At 37.5% G+C, this 22,377-nt stretch overlaps 1 protein-coding gene across 3 annotated transcripts in view; it reads right to left on the reverse strand.

The window, feature by feature from the left end:
* The window catches only part of SEPTIN7 (septin 7), a 70,592-nt gene that overhangs the window by 14,621 nt on the left and 33,594 nt on the right, over window positions 1-22,377 (reverse strand). For all 3 annotated transcript variants that reach the window (XM_031063333.1, XM_031063332.1, XM_005428661.2), the window contains exons 3-7: window positions 12,123-12,229; window positions 6,046-6,146; window positions 5,316-5,450; window positions 2,234-2,351; window positions 461-553 (exon numbers count right to left, since the gene is read on the reverse strand). In XM_031063333.1, the coding sequence (XP_030919193.1) occupies window positions 461-553; window positions 2,234-2,351; window positions 5,316-5,450; window positions 6,046-6,146; window positions 12,123-12,229 (554 nt within the window). The remainder of the gene's footprint in view (window positions 1-460; window positions 554-2,233; window positions 2,352-5,315; window positions 5,451-6,045; window positions 6,147-12,122; window positions 12,230-22,377) is intronic.

Below are 22,377 nucleotides of genomic sequence, written 5' to 3' on the forward strand. Positions count from 1 at the left end.
TTGATTTTCTTTAGTCATTTATCTCCATTAAGGTTTCAGTGTATCAATCAGCCAGAGAGCTATTAGCTGTAATGCACACACTTTATGCCATTGCACACCTCTGTCTGAAAAGAAAACCCTTGCCTCCTTCAAAGCTCAAAACCAAAAAAAAAAGTGGTAGGCTGTGGAGGGTGGATAGAAGTCAAATAAGATGAATTTTTAAAAGTGATCTTTAAGAGTTCATTAATGAACATGTGATCTAGTGCTCTCATTCTGAATTTTAGCCATTGAAGGACTTAGATGACTTAATGATGTCATTCATCACTTCTGATAAGGAACACTGACCCTTAGGAGAGCTTTACATCTGATTTCTATATTCTAAACACTTTGGTGGGCTCTTTATTAATGACAGAATGCTTTTCAAATTCGACCCCCACCCCTGGCCCTCCATAAGCACTTTTTTAAAAGAAAATTAGTTTACCTTTATCTTTTTAACAATCTTATTTTCTTCTTCATCATCTGTTTCTGGAAATTCATATATTTTAATTTTGTGTTCTTGGATTTCTTTCATTATCTAGAAACAAAATTATTATATGTTTGAGGATTTCATACTTTATAACAGCCTGATTTTTTGCAGCAGTCTGATTCTCCTCCTTTTGTTAGATAGGTAAAAAAATCCTTCAGATTACCCTGACTTAAATTACAACATAACTTGCACATTTAACAGCCTCAGGTGACCTCAGGTTAAGTGTGATCATCTCTCCTTAGCCACGAGAAGAAAATCAGAGCTACCAGAATATTATCCACCAACACAAGACAGCAAAAATTAATACCAGTTTTCTACAACAGGACAAACAAGAGGTTTACTCTAATGGAAATTCTGCCTGCACAGAATTAGGTGCAAAACCTAATACAACAAAGTGTCAGAGCAGTTTTGCAATTGGGTTCTTTAAAAACCAGATACTTGAATAGATAATTGGAGGCACACTTTATCCCTTTGAGTTCCTACAACAGCTACTGCTGTCACTCCTATTCTTTTCTGTTTCCTTCATACCTGAGCAGCACTTGCTTGAATCAGGATCATCTGCCTATTTTAATAGAGCTTGTGACTGATGGACTAACTCTAGCAGTTAGTACTATTGAAAAACATTTGCAAGCAATAAGGAAAATAAAGTGATTGTCCTGTTTTGATGCTATATTTGTCTGAAGGGTATTTTTAAAAACAAGCTGATTAGTTTTGCAGAATTTTAGGATGGAAAAATATTAGACCACTTAGCTGACAGCTGCACTGCAGAGCCCTGGGGAATATTTCTGGCTCATGGGTTTGCAGCCTTAGGAGAAGTTAAGTTTCCAAATCATGCAAGGACTTATTTTCAAAGTTTGGTTTGGGAAAGTCCCCCCTATTTAACATCCACTTATTGATAAAGCTACTTATATATTTAGAAATATTCTGTGTTCTATCATTTTTCCTTTCTTTTTGTCATCGAATTTTTAATCTTATCTAATTAAATCAAGAGTTTTACACACAACACCTCTTAATGCCACTTTCTTTTCAGAACTCTGTGTTCTTCTAAACTAGGACTGGACAGAGTTCAATTAAGAAAAAAAAAATGTCTTGTCTTGTTCTGGGTCCTCCTTGTCCTCTTCATACAATACTACAAAACTTAACTGTTCTACTCTGATAATGTAGCTGAAAATAAAACATAAACCACTTGTAGACACTCACAGCAAATACATTCTACAAATAGAAAGACATTGTATCAGTTGTATCAATGCTAGAATTATCTCACCATCTTTAAAATGCATTACCACACCCAAGAGTGAACAAGTTTACTGATTCTCATATAATACCTGAGGTATCTTTAATAATTACAGTGCATCAACATAGAAGTGGATACCTCAATGCAATCAGTAAAACTGCGATACTGTTGAATACCTTATTTCTTTTAACACACTTCTGTGAGGCACCTAAATCCTGAAAGCTTCTTTCCTCCCTTACTGATTTTTATCTCAGCAGTGAATTATTTTACTTGCCAAGAAACATACTATACTTGAAACCTCTTCCCCTGAGGACAGAAACAAGATTATTTCACCAAGAATTATAATTAAATCTAGAGATATAAATTACTTAGCTTTGCTGTCTCAAGTTATTGCTTCAGGGTTTAAACTCTGCATGTAAGTTAAATCTCACCATTTCCATAAGGACCAACTTACTAAATTATCGTATGTTGTAAATATTAATTTTTCAACTCACCTGTTTTTTAAATTGTTGGCATTCCTCGGGTGTAAGTGTGTCTGCTTTGGCAATAAGTGGAATAATATTCACTTTTTCATGCAGGCGCTTCATAAACTCTATATCCAAAGGCTTAAGTCTGAAATACAGCATTAGAGCTTTGCAATTTATATTAATTAAACAAGACTGTACAAATGATGAGATTCGTCCTGACAACTACTCTTAAGACACTGATTTATGAGTGACAGATGACTGAAAATGAAAAGGTTACCTGCAATTATTACAGCAAATCCCCTAAATTGTATAATACAAGAGGAAAAAGTGGTAAGTTAATATTACTAGCAGTCATGAGTCTTCTACTAGCTGAAAGTACACTCATTTAAGCAAGAGGTAAGAACTCTATGAAGGTATTAAAGTTTGTGTTATTAGCTGGAAGATAATCCCACTTAAAGCCTGACTGAAAAGAGCTCACAGTTGTGAATTACGCTCTGTTCACACATACAGTTGCAGGTTCTCAAAGTCATGTCTCAGCATGCTTCTTCTTGAGAGTGGGCTAGGAGACTTTTTCTTTTAAGACCTTAAGATTGCTGAAGATGCTAACCTCTGTAGTCTATGTACAAATGAATTAGAAATATTTCACCTCTAAATTGGTATGTAAAACAAAAAGACAGTTATGAAAGTGGATGACAGTGATAAAAACTAAACCATCCTATGGGTATAGGGTGGCTGTGTGGTTGTATATTCACTGTCTATGTGGATCAAAGTGGTCAGTATTTCCTGTTTCCTGAAGTAAAACTAGATAGGTTTTGATGCATTAATGACAGCAAGTTTAGTCAGGCTTAAAGGATTCACTTAGAGGATTTAACAAGATTATTTTTCATCCTAAAAAAATCAGAATTAGAAACATTAAAACCAGATTAATTTGGTACTGAAATTTCTGAAAATCATACATAAAAGAATGAAGAAAATGTTCAAGAACACATACTTAATTTCATTTTAACATTTTCTACCTGTCACTGATTTTACCAGTTCTCAACATGTGTCCATTAAACAGCTAATGTTAAAGCACACCTATATTATAAGCACTCTTTTGGTTATCCATTCATCTTAATATGCTTTCCCCCTACTTGCTTCAAGAAGCTACCTAGGGTTGAAGTGCAGCTGCCAAAGCAGAGTTGTTCAAAAAGTCTGTTCACCTAAGGACTTGAGTGTTTACAGAGGAGACTGAAGCGGGAAAGCTTTATATAAAGATTTCAAAATGGCAGAAAGATTGCAAATTCCATCATCACCCCATTCACTTACCTGGAAGGCTCCTCCTGCCCCTCCACTCTCTCCCCCTGCTTCTACATAAACCAGTTCAATCGTTTCAGGTGTTTATGGGAATACTAGCTAAAAACGGTGGGATGTATTATATTGAAGGACTTTAACTGTTGTTTTTTTATAATTTCTAAATTTCTAAAGCAGGCTTTTACAGATATATTAAAATGACAAGTAGAAGCAAGCTCACTCACAAATGCTTTAATTCAATGTAAATATAATCATGCATTAAGAGTAAAGAGGACACTACTTGGAGGGTTAGATGTGCTGCTGTCTGCAGAGGAAACAGGAGTAAAGACTGCATCACCACAAAAACCAGGTAGGAAGTGAGCTCTGTCCTTTCAGAGAGGGCAGCATCTTAAAAGAAGAAATGAATGCTAAAAGCAGCACCACTTTTCTTCATTAACTTCCTAACTGAGATGACAATTTTAAGCATTTATTCCAGGAATTGAAAAACATTATGAAAACCTAGCATAATTGTACACCTTTTTCTCCCCTAAAAATAACATGTAAAAATAACCTAAAAATAACCTGTACAAGGAATATACTTTCACGGTTTTTAGCCTCACAAATTTAGTGACCAAATGTTAATCCATTGGAAACATGACTTTTCTTTTTCCTTAAGAACAACTTGTACCTCCCACTGATTTAGGAAGTTGTAACAGACATGGGGCTGTGCTGGGAAGACATGCTTTTTGAAAAATGTGAAAATTAGCCCAGAAACAATTGACTAACATAAGGAATCATCTTCCCTTTATTTAAATTACATTTTGGATTTTGCACACTAGTAAAACAGCATGTCAAGAATTCAGGTGCTTGCATTTAAAACTAACATGCATGTTGAGCAAAACTGGCATTACAAACATGCCTGGTGAACAACAACAAAATACTTAATAAAGGCAAGTCTACATAAAAAAACCTCCACCCTCTGGCATTTCTTTCCATATTTGGAAGTATCTGTACAGTTCAAAATTATTAGACCCATTCCAATGCTAGCTACAGAGGCTAAGTATAATAGCTGGCAGTTTTTACTACCTGAAGAATACTCTTTAAATTCCTTCATCACTCCCTTCAACAAGTTTTACTACTTTTGACTGACACAATAGAATAGGCTTAAGCTTATCTTTGCCTCCTTCTGGTTTTGAAGGTATAACTCAAGAGTCTGACAAATTTAATCATGATACCATGATAAAAAGATACACAACCAGTTTCAGATAGTTAACCTGTACCTAATACACCCTGGAAATGCAGTTCTCCCTGTCTACCACTAGATAGAAGTCTGATCTAGTAAAAACTATGCAGGGGTGGAAGATAACATAATAACTGAAAAAAAATCTGCAATGCCTATACTGGAATTGTCACTAGACAAAATACTGCACACCAAGTGAATTATTGGTATGCTTACAAGGATGTATGAAACTTTCCATCTTCAATTTACACTAATGGGAGGGAGGAAGAATGGAAAGGAAAAATCCTTTTGCTTCACATGTGAACCACTTTCTCTTAATGTGATCTAAGGATATATAGATCACAAACAGACCTGGCACCTCTGAACGTCTTTGTATTTTTGATTGCTAGAATTCTATTTCTCTTGTAATGCAATTCATGTGCAATTGTATTTTCTGGTGTTTGGCTTGCTGATGTCTGACAAGCCAAAGTAAACTCATCTTTGAAATTAAGCATGATCTGCAGGCCATTGAGAAAATCCGATTTGGAACTCAGACTGCCAAATCTGCATATTTATCTGAGATAACAGAATGAAAACATAAAATACACTAATACAAACCCATGTCCTGAAGGAGCAATGAAGTATAAACAACACTGCACTCTATTATCTGGCATCTGGCGTCTGTTCACTCGAGACTCTGCATTCAGGTAGTCCTCAAATTTACTGTCAATGTAGTCAATAACTGGCTGCCAGCTGCAGAGATTACATGAATAAAAACCTGTAAGTTACATTATTTACATAAAGAAACCTCTTTTTGCTAAGAAATAGATGTTCACAATTTCCCCACTTGGGGTGGGTTTTTTTGCTTTTCATTTGCTTTTTTTAAATTAAGGTACTTCCACACTGCAACTGATCAACTCCTCAACCTAAACTGAGTTACGTAGTTCTGAAGATACAATGTGCGAGTCCACTGAAAAAGCCTTTCAAACACAATCACCTTCATTGTAAATGCATTAAGGAGAATACTTAAGAACTGTAGCTAAAGTAATATGCTTCACTGATCACATCTTGTGACAGCACAGAAGGTGGTTCTGCACACTGCATGTGTGGATAAAGAGCCAAACCATTCAGTTTAACGGGAAAGGCTGACAGCACTTCAGTCAAGTTATACTTGGAATTAACTTAGTAGTTAGAAGTTTTCAGCTAAATGAAAAGTTTAGAAGTGTTAATATTTTAACTGAATATTGAAGCCTGCATTTTAAAATATGTCACAAGGTATTACATCTCACACACACATACAAAACGCAACGCAGAATTATCATGGGAGAACATACAAAGAATGTCTTACCAATTACTATTATCCACAGCATCTCCAAATCCTGGTGTGTCAACTATTGTAAGTAGTAACTGAACACCACCCTCTTTGATTAAAACTTTTGACTGCTCAACCTGTAAAATGAATACAGTAAGATTAAATTTTTAGCAGTTTAGTCAACTATCTTAAACACTGGGAAAAGCATTCAATGAATAAGAAGCCTGACAAAGAATTGCTAACTTTTCTTCTTCAAAGGTACGCTGTGTCTGTGTTCTGCTTATAAAATCCCAATAATTTTATAATAATTAATATTTTTTTAAAGAAAAAGATCCTTATTTACATAAAGTCAGTGATCAAAGAACTCTCTAAGTATATGGGATATCTTAATATTTAAATTCCAGATAAACGGGAAAAATCTTAACCAGGCATTAATCTTGATAAAGTTTTCAAAGAAAATGACACTTTTCAAAACTAATCCTCCCCACAAGCACCGTTGACACTTCTAGTCCTCTTAATGTATTTTTAAGAATACATTTATTTTTCAGCTAGCATAATGGTTGGGAACTATCTCAAAGTGATGGTTTCCTACTACAAACAGAACTATACTGGAAAGTAATACAATCTGTCTGCAATCTGCTGAGCTAGACCTCATGTGACTGTAATGGATTGGGTTCCTGTTAGCTCAAGTCACTGATGGAAACCCGCCTCAGAAGGCAACTGCATCAGCACAAGGAATGATGCAAGATCGGGGCGTGGGACTTCATGCCTCCAGTTGTGATCCCCCATCCATAGCACAGCTCAGGCAGCTTGCACTGAACATGTCACCCAACAGATTAGGCATGTCATGATAGAGAAGAATTAGGCTAAGCAGCACATGGACTGCTACCCCCTTCTTCCTACTAATATTTCAGTAATCATTGATATTGCCAATGACAGGTCCATCTGCCTGAGAAGGTGCTGTACACCACTGTACTATCAGTGAGGTGCACAGCAGTATGAAATGACAAACCCATGTTGACTTCTTTCCAATTGCTTAGACATTTAATCATCCTTTTTTCCCCCCCATATTAAATCAATTCCTATTAAATAATGAGTTACACCATTTTCTAGATATGGATTCAAGAAATCAGCCATGTAAGCCATTTATCCAGAAACACATGAGAGCTGGAAGACTCAAGGTGATGCCACCTTGTTGCTCACTGCTTAACACTCCTTAAGCCTCACAAACCCTAACTGGGAAGAGAAAAGAAAGTTCTCTAGGGTTCTATAAACCCTATCTGGATGGTCTCTTGACCAGTTCAAGATTTGAGAAATATCATATTAATGCTTCTTAAGCTCTTGCACATCTCTGATTGTTATGCAAGTGAAGCAGACTCCCACAGCCACACCTGAACATTGTTGCAAACGCTCTGCAATCACTGTTTATGTGATGCCATGTAAGCCCACAAGATAAACTAACACTGCAGAAAGTTGAACTAAATCCCTCTTGCACAAGTGTAACACTGATTCCAATTCAGAAGAGAATATCCAGAATCACAAAAAACAGTAACTACCTACAAAGAAAGCATCATATTTAATCTCTGAGTATGCAGGATGCTGTTTTTATCTGCTCATCAGTAGGGATACTACCCAAGTTGGATCAGTCCCTTTCGCTGCTAGTTCTCAAAACAGTTAATGGCTACCAGGATACTGGTAACAGAAGTATCCAGGTTGGGCTGGACTTCAAGACTACCCAATTCAAACTCCAACATGAACAGGCCTTACTGCAAGGTTAGGAAGGTGTAAAAAAACCCAGGAATTAAAACCAACCAAACAAAACTGTACACACACCAGCGTAAGCCACCACCAAGTTACTCTTTGACAAACTATACAACTCTCATCCTTCCAAAAGCATGCAGCTGAAAGCCCTGAGAACCTAGGAATACATGCACTGCTTTAGAAACGTACATTTTAATTATGGTGAATGTATTTCCCCCATCCTCTAGAGTTCTATCAAGAAATTTTATTGTACACAATTGATACCAGAACTCAAGACAGTAATCCCCTGCCATAGTCAACTCAGCCAAGAGTTTACTACTCACAAGCTTTAGCACACCAGAGATTAACTTCTGATTCCTTGCATTCTTTTGGCTATTTTGCATATAGTAACCACATAGCCTTCCTATTACCAAGCTCTCTGCACCTATACAAAACCCACAACACTAGCAAAATACTGAAGATGATAATGTTAGGAGATGTACTCTTGCCAAGAGCTACAAGGTATCAGCGTTATTTTCCAGCACAAAAATTCCCAGCATGAACCATTAAATTATTATGGGCTCACAGTGCAATGCCTTTACAAAGAAGCAATTAATAAAACATTATCTTGAACAGATGTTTATAACAAAGGAAAAGAAAGGTCAGGAGATCTCAGAAATGTCACGCCAAGCATTTTCCCTGATTCTGCATGCTTGTAAAATCTAAGTGTGGCTGAATTTGTGGCTGAAGTCACCTTCTGACAAATGGTCTGCAGCAACTGAATCTCTGCAGACAGTGCTAATACATTACTGGGTTGTGAGGATTTAAATTTTTTTCTTACTTTTCATAAATTCATGGAGGTATCTCGCTATCAGAGCAAGGTTTTCATAAACCTACAGAACAAGATACATTAGCTGATGAATTAAAAGTCCTATGCTTGTGCTATGGCCAATCAGACCACATCCAGGATATATTGTAAGCGGTGGATTCTACTGGTAGGAAACAGTAGACAAAGACCGTGCCACAAAGCCTCGGCAAAGTTGCATTTTTCTAACCTAAATGGATGTCTCCATACATGGTCAAAGCCACAGAAAGCAGCAACATCTGGAAAAGATCCAGAAAATCACTGTAAACTAGTGTCATTCACAGTTAAGCATCCAACTGCATCCAATCATCTGATTTACAAGTATTCCCAAGGGATTCATGGAAAACATTAGTTCAAGTCTTGGAATTTAAGACTTTTTAAGAAAAGTCTCCTCCAAAGAGCCATTTTCCCATGCACTCCAGTCAGCTGGGTCACACAGGTCTCCTTGGCAGCTACTACACAGCGTTCATCACTTGGTGCTTGTTACAGCTTGACTGCTTTTTATTGGATGAAACATGCCTTTGCCATCCTGCATTTAAGGCAGCCAGATAATGATCAGAGAAAACACATTTAATACCCTCTCATTTCTCAGTGTGTTTCCTTTGAATTCATCTGACACCAAATCACTTACTCTTAACCGTTTTTCTGCATTTTCTATGAGATTAATGCAAAGGAGCTGCCAACAACTCCAAACTGCAATGGTTTTCAAGCCCAAACCACAGGTTGAGTTTGTCTATGTGAGAGCCTCATACACAATTCCTGATCAGTAAGTTGTTCCCACCATATAAGAAGAGGTGATTATTACAACCAAGATTTGAGGATGCTCAAGTGAGGTGGTTTCTCTCATCCTTACCCTACAAAACCCTTTTATCAGTCCTTAACTTAAAAAGGTTTTCACTGGCAGAGTACAAATCCAGTGGATCCAAACAGCAACTCCCACTGCTTATTCTTTAATATTTGACAGAAAACACCTCCACATCATACACATTGCTACCACGCAAGATTTTCAAGCTTGCAGGGGGAAACAATTTTATCACTTACACTGACAATGAAGTAAGATAGTTTCAGTTTCTTTCTTAAAATGCTACACTGACTTTTCATTCATCCCAAGAAACTGAAAGCAAAGCTGCATTGTAAGCATATTAAAAAGAAAAAAGTACGTATTAGATAAAGTCAAAATTAGTTTCTGGAGGGGAAGATGGTCTTTAAATCTATTTCATTCCCACCATATTATTTTCTAAGTCATGTCAGACTCCAATTCACTATTGAAAATAAGCTTTGGCAAGCTCTTGCCCTCAAGCTTTAGCCCACAGAGTGGCAGTAAGAAGAAAATGCAATGACTTTTCAGCCTGAGCTCTGTTCAAACCCTTTTCTTTCCCTCTCCAGCTTTACATACCAAAAAAAAAAAAAAATCATTAAGTGAGGCTTTGTGGAAAGTGTGTCTTTTACTTAAACCAGTAAATCAATACAAATCAAACCACCCCGATGGTCAGAATGAACAACAGATCATCTAATCTTGCCCCCTAACAGATGAAAGTACTTAACTCAAATTCCAGAAATTCCACACAGATTTTCATATTTTTTCTTACACTGATGCACATTTAATTAGGGGGGGAGTGAGTGCTCTGGAAGATGTCTTGGTTTGGAGTTTTTTGTTAGCTTAAGTACAAATTCTTCTAAAGATTTTTCCCAACTGAAAAAACCAAAAATCTTCCAATGACAGGGAATCCATCCCACAGTTATTTAAACTAAAATTAAATTAACATAACCTGAATTGGTTTAGCTTCTGCTAAACTAAGACGTAATCATCAGTAATGAAATCATGCTACATCTCTCTTCCACTAAAAAAGTCACCCATCTATTCAGTTTTCCAACAGTCACTGATTGGCTCAGTAATAAAGTAATAAGTATATTATATGAGAGTTTAACTCTCTGCACACCTCTTCCATCCCACTTAACATCTCTTTGAAACAAGTAAGCTGTTTCAAGACCTTATAAAAATAATGGTCTGATGCCCCTGATAACATGCTTTCAAGTCCAATTTTGTCAGTCACTATGGTTTTACATTAAACTGATAAAGCAGCATAATAGATATGAACAAAGCTAAGAAACTATTAATATATTGTTAATCAAACTCTGGATGTTCAAAAGTTTTTCTCAAATAACAAAAAAATATATTCTGCAATGAATTCATTTTGTAATAGTATTCAAGCTTTAATGTTGAGCTAACTGATAAGCAATGCAATTTAAACTTCTCAATATGGACATAATAACTAACTTTCCTTCTACTGTGGTAATGATTCTGTCTTCTGATATTGGATTAAGAAAGCCTTACCCAAAACCCCAAACAAAAAAACCCCTGAGGTCCCACAAAGCAATAAGGACAGTGGTTCATGACACTGGAGCCTAATTACTTGATTCCAGTGAGTAAAAAAGCACTCTATTTTACAGCTTGTTTAGCACCTTGCATACCCTCCTAACTCAACACAGGGCTTAATGACTTTATGACAACTCTACAATTGCCCAGTCCCTTCAGCCACAGCTGAATTTTGCAGCTGGAGGAACTCTGTTGGACAACAGCAGCAATGGTGAGCATCTATGGCCCTCACCTGTAAAAAGTTAGATTATCACAAGCCATCTTCACCAAAGTCTTAAGCAAGTGCACATCAAGAGAGGTAAGCAGAGCTCATGCATCCTTATTCAGCTGCTCAGCTCTGGAGGCAGAAAGTACCTCACAAACACAATGATTTCCTAAACTACCCATAGCATTATTATTTCTTAGCATTAGGTAGCTGTTATTTTTAGTAATCTTTTTATAAGACAGAAAACATGCTCCTTTTCTTGAGGGAAAGTAGCAAGTTATTACACACCAAAAAAAAAAAGGATCAGCTTCAGTTTCCCAGTCTTTGGCTTAATATTTTATGTGGATCATGCACTTGCAGCAACATCATCTTTGCCTAGGTCTAGTGCTTGAAGTCAGGCAGGTTCACCCTAGCCCCCGATGTTTTAGAGTAACAACTTGTTACAGGTTAACAAACAAGGTACCACTAAATACCACTAAAGATACAGTCTGCAGAAGACTCACAGATACTTTTATACACAAGTCCCTGCCCTTCTGTCAAATCATTTACTACTTGGTCTCTAAAAGCCTGCCTTTAACAGACAAGTTTTACTGCAGATCTATGTATTTCTACAGATTTCCTCACTATTTTAATTGATAATAAAAAATACATTTTCAAAAAGTTCTGCACATATATGTGTATTTTAATCTACAGTCAAAACACAAAACACTTCAGGGCTCCCACATTTCTACAAGCTACAGGTTTGAGAACCTGAAAGTTTTGCTGTTCAGAGACATTGAAAGACACACTGAATATTTCTTAGTGGTTCATATCATGACTAAATGTATCTTGAAACTCAGGTGCTTATGTGACAACCTACATCACCTTACATTACTAAATTGCAAGTTACAATATTCAGGCTGTACCTTTTTTTCCCCCAGACATACCTGTACAGTCTTTTTAATTCTGTGTGAAGGACCTGGATACTCTGGGGAATACAATTCTGTTAAGAATAATGAGTTGATTAATGTTGATTTTCCCAGTCCAGATTCACCTAGAAAAAAACAGAACAGTTTCAGTAAAACCAGAAGTACTCTGTCAAATATAAACATCTAGATCCACATTTTAAATGCTCTTTAAACATAGTACCTGAAAACATGCACTGCACTCTAAGACTTTGAGAATCTATAATCTTTTCCAATTTCAAGGAAAAACTTTCAAATTCAATTGTCACTGTTGGGCTCTACAGACATTAATTTTTCTGATCACTTTAAGAATTGAGTGCGTTCAGCACTTTTGTCCGTTTCTCTCATTACAAGATACAGAGATGATATTACACTGAATTTTATACACAAGCTATCTTCCTGGTATAACTCATCATAATGCCAAAGCAGATTAAGTTGTCTCCTTTATTTCAAATATTATTTATTTGAGAGTCTTTATTATCAGGGTAAGGGGGGGAGTAGGGGTGGAGTGAGAAAGACTGAGATTAGCTGGCTATAACTATTAAAGCCACAAGAGATAAAATGAAGTTTCAAACTACATGGTTTGCCTGGGAATTTTGTTGTTGTTGGGGTACAGAAGGGGGCTGGATTTTATTAGGCTTTTTTTGATAATTTCTTCATGACCAACAGTAAATCAGCCTTGCTAAACAATGAACTGCCATGACAATCCAAGCAAATACAGCTAAAGACACTGCAGCAAAGGTTATCCTCCATTTACAGCTCTACAGAGACAAGGGCTGGAATTTCAGATCAACTATTTATTATTCTAAAAGAAAAGTATTTTACTTAGGTTTTTTTTTTTTTTTTTGTTAAGAAACTACTTCAACGCAACAATTCACACTGGCATGATAGCTAAGGAGAAAGGTATAAAAAAATGGTTTTTTTCCTGTTGAAATTTCATATGCAGTCTGTCAGTGCATTGACCTAAACAGAAACAGACACAGAGAAATTTGCTTTCAAGCTAACAAATTTGAGGGCAAACCATGTACTTTCACTATAGTAAAAGGGAGGGAGGAAAATTAGCTGAACTGGGCCCATAATTGAAAAGTAATATTTAACTAAAGCACTAATCACTCCAGCCCCAACAAACATTGTGTTGATTTAGAGACTGAACTGAGAAAACTTCCAACCCTGTCTTGAGATGAATGTCCTGGGTTAATGGAAGAGAGTTATGTAACAGGAAGTAGCCAGGAGCTGTCTCCCCCTGTAATAGGTATCTGGGTTTCCCACAGGAGCTGGCTCACACACAGCAGCCATCTCGATTACAGCGGCGTAGCACAGAGTGTCTGCAGCACCGAGCAGAGCCATCTCATTAGCTACACTGTAAACGGATTAGCAGCTGATGAAACACTGCAACCAGAGCTCCTGCCGGCTGTCTGCGCTCTCAGCAGCGCTTGCTCCTCAAACCCCACCCTCTCGGATAGATGAGCTAACCCGTGCTGCGAGCAGCGGCTGCCCACAGCCGGGCTGATGGAAAGGGAGATAGGTACTCGGGGAATGGGTGTCAAAACAGCAATGAACACTAACCCCACCAGGACAGGTTTAGGCAAGCCAGCAGGGACATCCTTGCTGACAAGATTGCATCACTGCCCTGCAGATTTTGCCTTTTTCCGTGGTCAGATGCATGAGACACCTACGAACTATGCCTCCGAGCCTGGTTATAAAAGACACTGCTTTGCTATTCTGCATCTGCAAGACTTAAAGGGCAGAGACAGCTGCAGCCAAGGGGCCTCCCCACCAATTCTGCAACAGAAAAAAGCTTCTGAAATGCCCAACTTCCCATTCTCATAGATACATCCTGGTCAAAGCTTAACCTCCATCTCGCAACCCAGCTCAAGAGATAGACATCATTCCACTTAAACTGAAGGTTTTTATCTACCCTACTGAAGCCCTCAAGAGGGTGGCTCTGGTTTTGAAATGTACAATTCATATCCTTTCAGTAACCTTTGCTTTTTAACTTGACCATAATCTTGTAAAAGGCACCCTACTACAGTATTGAAGAAAGATTTTAGCATCAGATTCTACTTGAATATACAAAAAGGGCTGCTCCTTCTTTCTCCCTTCTATTAGGGTTACTGCCAATCTTAATATGAAGAATTTCAGGTGAAAAAACACTGACAACTACCACTTCTCCTGAAAATGAGTGCCTGTCAAGTTGTCATTGAAATTCAACATATGGAAATGAGATTTTCAGCTTCAAAAGAGTGTAATGGAAAACCAGCAGCTTGCCCTAGATGGCTTGGGCAGCTGTGGCACCCCATACCAAGCAGTCTCAGAACTACTGAAGCATTACACCCTGAGAGACCTGAGGTTTGTTCCCCTTCTCACCCTTTACTGCCCTCACAGCTGCAAGGATGTGAAGACAATTTTGAGCTGAAATTAGTGAAAAGAAAGTAAGCTAAAGATATTTATGCTCAATCTTGTTCCCAGAGGCGCCCAGCATCCTGGATATCCTTACCCATCATGCTAACTTTAATCAGCCAGCGCAGATTATAACAGTTTAAACTGCTTAACTGCTAGCAGTAACTGAGGTATCACATGTAAGAGTCTGCATCAATGCACCATTCCTGGAGGCAGTTGTGCCTTAGAGCATGGAAAGAGTCAACATCTGCAACAGTAGTAAGAGGCTATAACATCAAATAAAACAATTGCCCTGAAACTGTAGGTAAAAACTCTAACTGCAATATTTAACATTATACTATAGGAAGTCATGATGCTTCCACTGTAATAAAACAAGAGTTTCTCTGATGACTACAGTGAAAGCAGAATTAGAGAGATTAACTGTAAGTGAACATTCTATCAGCCTTTCTGGACACAGTAAAATATTCTAATTTTCATTTGAAATACAGTAAGAAGTAAAACAAAACAAAACAAACAAACAAAAAACCCACAAAAAACCAACCAACCAAAAAGAAAAAACCCAAACGCCAAAAATTTCAAACTCCAACCAAAACAACCCCCCCCAGATCCCCCAAACACACACACAAAACACCCCAGCCAAACAAAACCCTCTGTTTTTCCCAAAATTACCTAAAAGGATTGCTTACTGGAAAGGCTGGGAAATCCGCTTCCACGGATGAAACAGGCTATGAATATGACTAACAATACCGCAAGGGAGAAGGGAAAAGAAGTGAAATTTAATTTGCCTTTACAGAAAAAAAAATGATACATCCCAAATAAAATGCATCTTCCCACTTTCAGTGGGCATGTCTGATGAGATTTTGCCCTTTGATCATTGCATGAACTGGTAAAACAATGCAATGTAATAGAAACTTTCCAACAGCAATAACTTCCAATCACTTAATGAATTATGATGTGGTTAGACCTAGGTGCCTAATTTAGAGTGAGCAATTTTTAGAAATTTGTTTTTAAAAGAAGAAAAAAAGGAAAACATTTATTTTGCAGGGTAATCCTGAATCCACAATGTTAATTATTTGTGGTATCCAGGTACTGCTTTAACCTTGCCCTCACTCTCCCACTAAATATTTCACATAGGCTTCAAATTCTTCTGAATATTGTTCTTTTTCTTCATTATTTTGTGTCCCATATTTATGAACAGCTTAGTGTTTCCAAATGTTAACATTTTATCAGGCTGTTTTTATATTCACATTCAAACACATGAAGCTGGCCACTCTTGTTGGCAGAAATAAGCACATACTTTTACTAACATACTTTTGTGAAGGAATACCTTTTGTGAGCCCTCATAGGACTAGCAGAAGTTCCAACTCTTCTCAAGTCCATGAATTTCTAAATAGCTGTACAAATAGAGTGGAACTCTTCTTATACACGTGGGTTAATGATTACCTCTTGACCATCAGCATATTTGTAAAGATGGCTCACAGCACATCACTTTAAACTAACCTGATATAGCAAAATTTTTTCTTCTGTGAACAAAACACTGACCAAGTACCTTACTTTTTTTCCTACACACATAAGACCAGCTGCTAACATGAGAAAACAGACCAAGGAAAAACCCAAAAAACAACACATCCAGTCTCCTCTTTTATATCTGAAGCATACAGATCTCAAACATACTTCTGGGGATCAGAGGAGACCGCTAGGAAACCACTGCGATGGTTTGCAAACCATGTAAATAGTCTCCAGCATAGTACTAAAGCAAGTGAGCAAAGGAAATTAAAAACTAAAATACTGGAACAATGGTGTACAATCCGTGTGAACAGAGGAAAGCAGTGCTCAGGTAAAAAAATAAGTAACTAGCTCAACTGAACTATATAAATCTTTCACCTTCATTTCTAAATCCCTTCTCATAAATGAACCAGAAATCCTAAGCTGTGACAATCAGCTAGAAAATCTACTCACAGTTAACTTGTTTCCATCAGTTCTTGCTATGACTTTATTAATACAAAAAGCCTCAAATTGCGAGCATCTGCTCCCTGTGATAACAGAAGTGAATTGTTACCCTTAATTATGCTTTTTTACTGTTCATTGCTGTGGGACATTGAGCATGTAGCATATTTCCAACCTCCTCCAACTTTCTAGCCTGTGCCATTCACACTCAAATATCTATGAGAGAAATGGACAGGAAGTCCAACCTAGGTTTCTTTCTTCCAGCTTTATTTGTAACCAGTTTTCTCATTCATATATTGCCCCTCTCAATAATGCACCACACTACATCTTCTAGATACCACATGATTCTAAAAATCCAGGATTGGTTTTCTTCTATATTTTTAGAATCTTGTTTTCTAAAACTCAAACTCCAAAAAAGGCATGACATGCATTCTTAGATTTATGACCTCACATGAGAGCTCATTAAACATATCAAGTGATCAAGGTGAGTAACCAATCTTGAACATTCTCAGCGTGCTCTCTGCATGACTTCCTACCTCTTCATTTAAAGTTACTCTTGCAGAAACAACCAGAAGTTTTCTACTCTTCACTAACAATTACCTGGCTATCTACCACTGAAACAGTATTTCAAGCTTATGACCTGTGACAGTCAACTGCACCACTGGGAACATGACCACAAGTGCTATGTGTATTTAGGAATTTCAAGTTGCGTTCCCAAGCTCCAGGTGGAACTACAAGACTGCCAAGGAACCACCCACCAGCAAGAAAAATCTTTTGCAGCACTGGAAGCTGACTTCAGTTAAACTGCTCAAAGTGATTTGCTTCATACATCACAACCAAAAAGATGGCCCAGTCTCTCTGTCACTGTCTCTATTAACCAGACACTGCAAGAACTGCAGATTGAAAAGGAGCATTAACTGCTAGTTCTGGTGGCTGAGAGAAGGTGGGACTTGTAGCTCATTAGAGAAAAGCTGCTAGTAAGTACCATGGTAACCAGGTTTCCACAAATTGCACAGGGTTTTTGGAATCTTCCACAGCATTTTAAGTAGACATCTGTATTTCGAGTTCCCTGATACAGTCAAGCATAAGTTGCTTCACTGCTTTTTCAGAATGAAGATATCCAACAACACATTTCTTCTGTGATGAAGTGCATTTGATAGCACATTTGCTAGCCACAAAGAGTTATCAAACAGGGATCAAATTCAACAGAAAAATGCTGTACTTCTCCACAACCTACTTACACAGAATGTTTACATCAAAGCATATTTTATTTTTAGCTAGTAAGCAAGTTTTTTCATGGAATTTTTCAATTTTATAGATTCTAATTATTGTGACAGGTTTTGCTTAAAATATAATCCCATTAGTTTGATGCTGGTGACTCAAAGAAGGGCAAAAAGCTTGTCAGAAGGCATAAAAAATAATGCATTTCATCTTCTTTCATCCTTGTACAATTCACAGTTTATGTGCACGACAGCACCTGCAGCTTTATGCAAATATGCAATGGCTTTGATGGCACTGTAACATGCAGGCTTTTGCTTTCATACAGAAGGGAAGCTACAGGAATAATCAGAGAGCCTGAACTATGGCGAGTGGTATGACAGAACTGTCCTCTTGCCAGGGGGAAATGATGCTCTGCCATGTCATTATAGACAACCACAAAAATGGAGACTACAAGATGCTTTTCATTTCAAGTCTGATTTTAGAAGCTTTTGTAAAGGCTAGTTCCTGCCTTCAGTGCTCTACAAAATACAAACCAACAGTCCAATAAACATGTAAGAACATCCAAATGAAACTTGTCAGGAGGAGGATGGGAGCAGGACCATGCTGCTACCATGTATCTGCTTTTCCATGTAGGATGGTGTCATGTGAAATCTTGCAAATTATCAACTTGTCTTTTAGAGACATTTATAAGGGGAAGAAAGTCAAAGCTCCACCATTCAACAACTTGAATGTGAAGCATAAATTATGGAAGCAACATATGTTAGAGCCACAAAGATGCTCCTAGCAAAACAGAAGAACAAGGAAGTCTAGCAGCAATAAATCCATTTCTGCCTGTCAGCAACTGCATCAACAGCAGCATAATTTCAGCATTTAGGATACAGAAAGACAATTTAATCAATTTTCTTAGAGCCGAATTTAAAGTGCAATAACTGAGGGCAGACTCTTAGTATATCATTCTTGTCAGAGATGACATTTAAATAACTCAGAAAAGCCATTAGCAGGGATGGGAAATACCTCAGAAGAATATTGCAACAGATCCTACACAGCATTTTCCAAGTACTATTGTTTCCTCTCAAAGCAGAAGCAGGTCTAGCTTTCTACAACTGACAGATTAAAGCTGCCATGAAACACTGGTTTAATTTCACAGGTGAAATTTTGACTACTGCCAAGAAAAATGGTCCCCCTACTCCCAGTCCAACTCTTGCACTAAAATTCACAATGCAGCATGGGAAGCAAGAAGCAATCCAGCAAACTAGGGCACACAGGGCTTCAGTATGGAAAAATGAGGGGGAGATGACACCACATAGATGAGCTAAGTCAAATACTCTCCTCTCTTTTTGGAAACAAGGATAAGTGTAAAAATCTGCATTTAAAACTAGACCTCTTCTCTGTCACAAAAGAATCATCAACAATTCACAAGTCAAAGAATTTGTGGCACTTCCTGAAGAAAGTCCTATTTCCTCTAATTGCATATACAGGCTTTGCTCCTGATAAACAGCGAGTCTGTCAAGTAGCCATTTAAAACAGGACATGTTACCTAATTTAACATGAGGCACGGAAAGAAATCTTTCAGCATCTTGGACAAAAATTTGCAGTCCAGTAAAAACCAAGGAACCAAAACCACAAGTTTCTCTTCACTTCCAGCTCTTCAATATTACTGCAGATGACAAAAACACTGCATGGCATTGGTCCCCACTTATCTAGTACCTAGAAGAGCTGAAATGTAACAATCTGAGCTTCAGAGTTACAAGCCCATCGTTAGCAGCTGCAGTCCAGGCTCACCAAAGCTTACCTTTGTTTTCAGTTTTAGGTGAAATAAAACTCCTATGTCTGATTAAGCTGTAGTCATACTGCAATGCAGCTTTAGAGACATTACAAGCAGCAAGAAGTTGTAAAAACTGACCTACATGGGCAATCTCAATTGAGAGCACAAGCTCTCTGTGAAGTAACTGGGTTAAAGAAGTCAGTTGGAAATGACAGAAGCTGAAGAGTTCCGGGACAAATCTTCTATGGTGAAATCTCACAACCAGGATATACCTTCAATTTTCACGGGCTTTGACGAAGCAAAAGTAAAGAGCCTTCACAAGAGAAGGAAAAAACCCTTATTGCTTCAAAAATCAAATCAAGAGGAAGAGAAACTGTTGTGAAAAATGATAAAGCAGGATGCTCTGTTTAAGGCAAGAGTGTAAACATCTGAGACTGCCACTGCTGCAGAGCTGGACTTATTCTCTGGAGGCAAATACCGGGATAAATAGAATTGAATTCCCTGATTATACAAATAATTAATAAAAAAAAAAGAGGGGAAGTTTATAGGAACATGAGATTTGTCATCTCCACATTACTGCTGCCAGCCAATTGTACAGCATTTCCAGTACATAACTGCTAACATTTGCTGACTAAGGAATAAAAAATATATTAATGAACAGAGATCGCAGATTAGTCACATTAGGCTCTTTCTGTACTTGGACAGAAACAAAACTGACACGGCCATCAAAATGCTAATGAAGAAATAAAAAAGAGTGATGGGGTTTACTTAATCTTTAAGATTAAAACACTTGGTACAGATACAGGGTCAACATCTGAATGTGACATGCATGCAACTCAAGAACAAGAAGCTCTAGACATCAACCTGAGCAAAAGGAGAGAAAGGTGAAGCACTTTAGGCGGCATCTTCCTCAAAACACCATCAAACTGATACATCTAAGGCATAAGTATCACAGAAAATTTCAGAAGGACAAAAACCAAAATTGTTTTTATTTACATGGAACCTAATAAATCTCTACAGAACAGCACAAAGAGCACTTATAATGACTTACTCAAATCTTCATCATATCTTCCCTTGAAAATTTACACTATAACGGAACAAAAGCTACTGGAAGTATATTGAGTGCTCTCAAAATACCCCAGATGGGACATTCTGCTATTAAGCAAATCCACCAAACTTTGTCAGAGGACTTAGAATATTCTTGTGGTAGCAACATTTTCTTTCAATACCTTATACCGTCCCTCTTGCTGCCTTCTCTCTTTAATATCCTCGGAAGCACTTTTTATATCAGGAAACTATGTTATGACAAACCCCTTAACTGGCACAAGAGGCAAGAGGAAGATACAGACAGCTAGACAGAATTCTGAAAATACACCCCAGTGATATGAGTCCTGTGGCAATAAGGAACAGGAAATCAGGGCAACATTGCTTGCAAATTGGGATAATTCTGCTTCTTTGGTCTGGTGTTAGCCAACCAAGGAGCAAGAGGATCACAGAGATGTGCTCTCCTGGATACACTGCTGCCACTTTTAAGCAACCTTGGCAAAACGTGCTTTTGTTTCCCTAAGACAGCCTCCACTGGAATTGTAAAAATTGGTATTTTAGCTCTAAAAAAGGGTGTGGAATAAGCTTGTGTTGTCAAGGCTACACCCTTTTTAATATGGTAACCACTGTTCTCCTTAAGTGCTAAGCCATTATTTCCAAACTGCTGCCACCACTGTTCAGTTTTCTAATAATAACTTAGAAGAAAACTGAGCTGCTTTTGTAGCCAACAGAAGCATCCATTTACAAAGTGCAAGGGAAAACAGACAGGTCTGAGGAGGTCATATCCTAAGACCTGTCTAGAACGCTTGCTATGTTTTGCAGTAGATAAGTCTGAAGGACAGACATGGGAGGTGGACCAGGAATCCTTCTGGAATTCCTGCCAGCTACAGAGGACACAGCCCAGAGCCAAGGACGCTGAATCTGCTAAGTGATAGGCTTGTCCTTTACAGAAGGTGAGAATGATACTCTCTTCTGAGTTTAGTCAAAAGAGATACAAATCATAATTCTTAAAATATTTTTCACATAAATTCTTATATAAAACACATAAATTCTTAAATCATTCAGTCAAATAAAATGCAAAAAACTCCCAAACATGTAAGTAAGTAAAAATCTGACATACTCTTTTCTGTCTCAATGCCTGCTGAATTGCAGCTATTGTTTTCTGCTCTGCCTGGCACTGATGTAGCAGAAAAGTGGTGAACAAATACTTGTCAATAGCAATTTTCTTTTAAGTTAGCAACTTCATATATATTCCACACTTTTGCCAGCAGTGTATATCTCTAAGACCTCAAAAATAAAGAAATCTTGCAATTTCTTCTCCAATGACAATGTAATGGTATTCCTCTAAATTAACCTTTTTAATAAAAAACATCACAGTTTCACCTCATCTTTCATTTCAATATTTATGCTACGCTAAGGCTGAGTTGGACTGTGGATTTCAAAGTTATTTGCCTCTGTAGGGCCAGAAGGACATGAAACAGCCTCATAATTTCTATATTCCCTAAATTAGAATACAGCAATACCACCTTTGCAGCACTATGTATTTTTGTTGTATCCAGACTTCAAAATCTGAATTGAAGCAGTCTAATGTTGCTCTCCCATAGCAAAAATCTTCCCACACCTCAGGTGCCATCCTTAAAAATTCATTTGCACAATTATAATATTCCTATTCAAGTCTGTCGTCCAAAATGATATATCAGATACACATTTCTCCTGAAATAGTCATTTTAGTAACAAGACTTTAAAAAAATAAAGGAAATTAAATTGAACTTCAGTGAGGCATGGAAGTCCAAGTGAGATAGACCTGATTAACATGTAGTTACTTATTTATAGTTTATATGTGAAAGCTCTCCATTTGGG

This window comes from Geospiza fortis, unplaced genomic scaffold (genome assembly GCF_000277835.1).
Source record: "Geospiza fortis unplaced genomic scaffold, GeoFor_1.0 scaffold255, whole genome shotgun sequence".
NCBI classification, from domain to species: Eukaryota; Metazoa; Chordata; class Aves; order Passeriformes; family Thraupidae; genus Geospiza; species Geospiza fortis.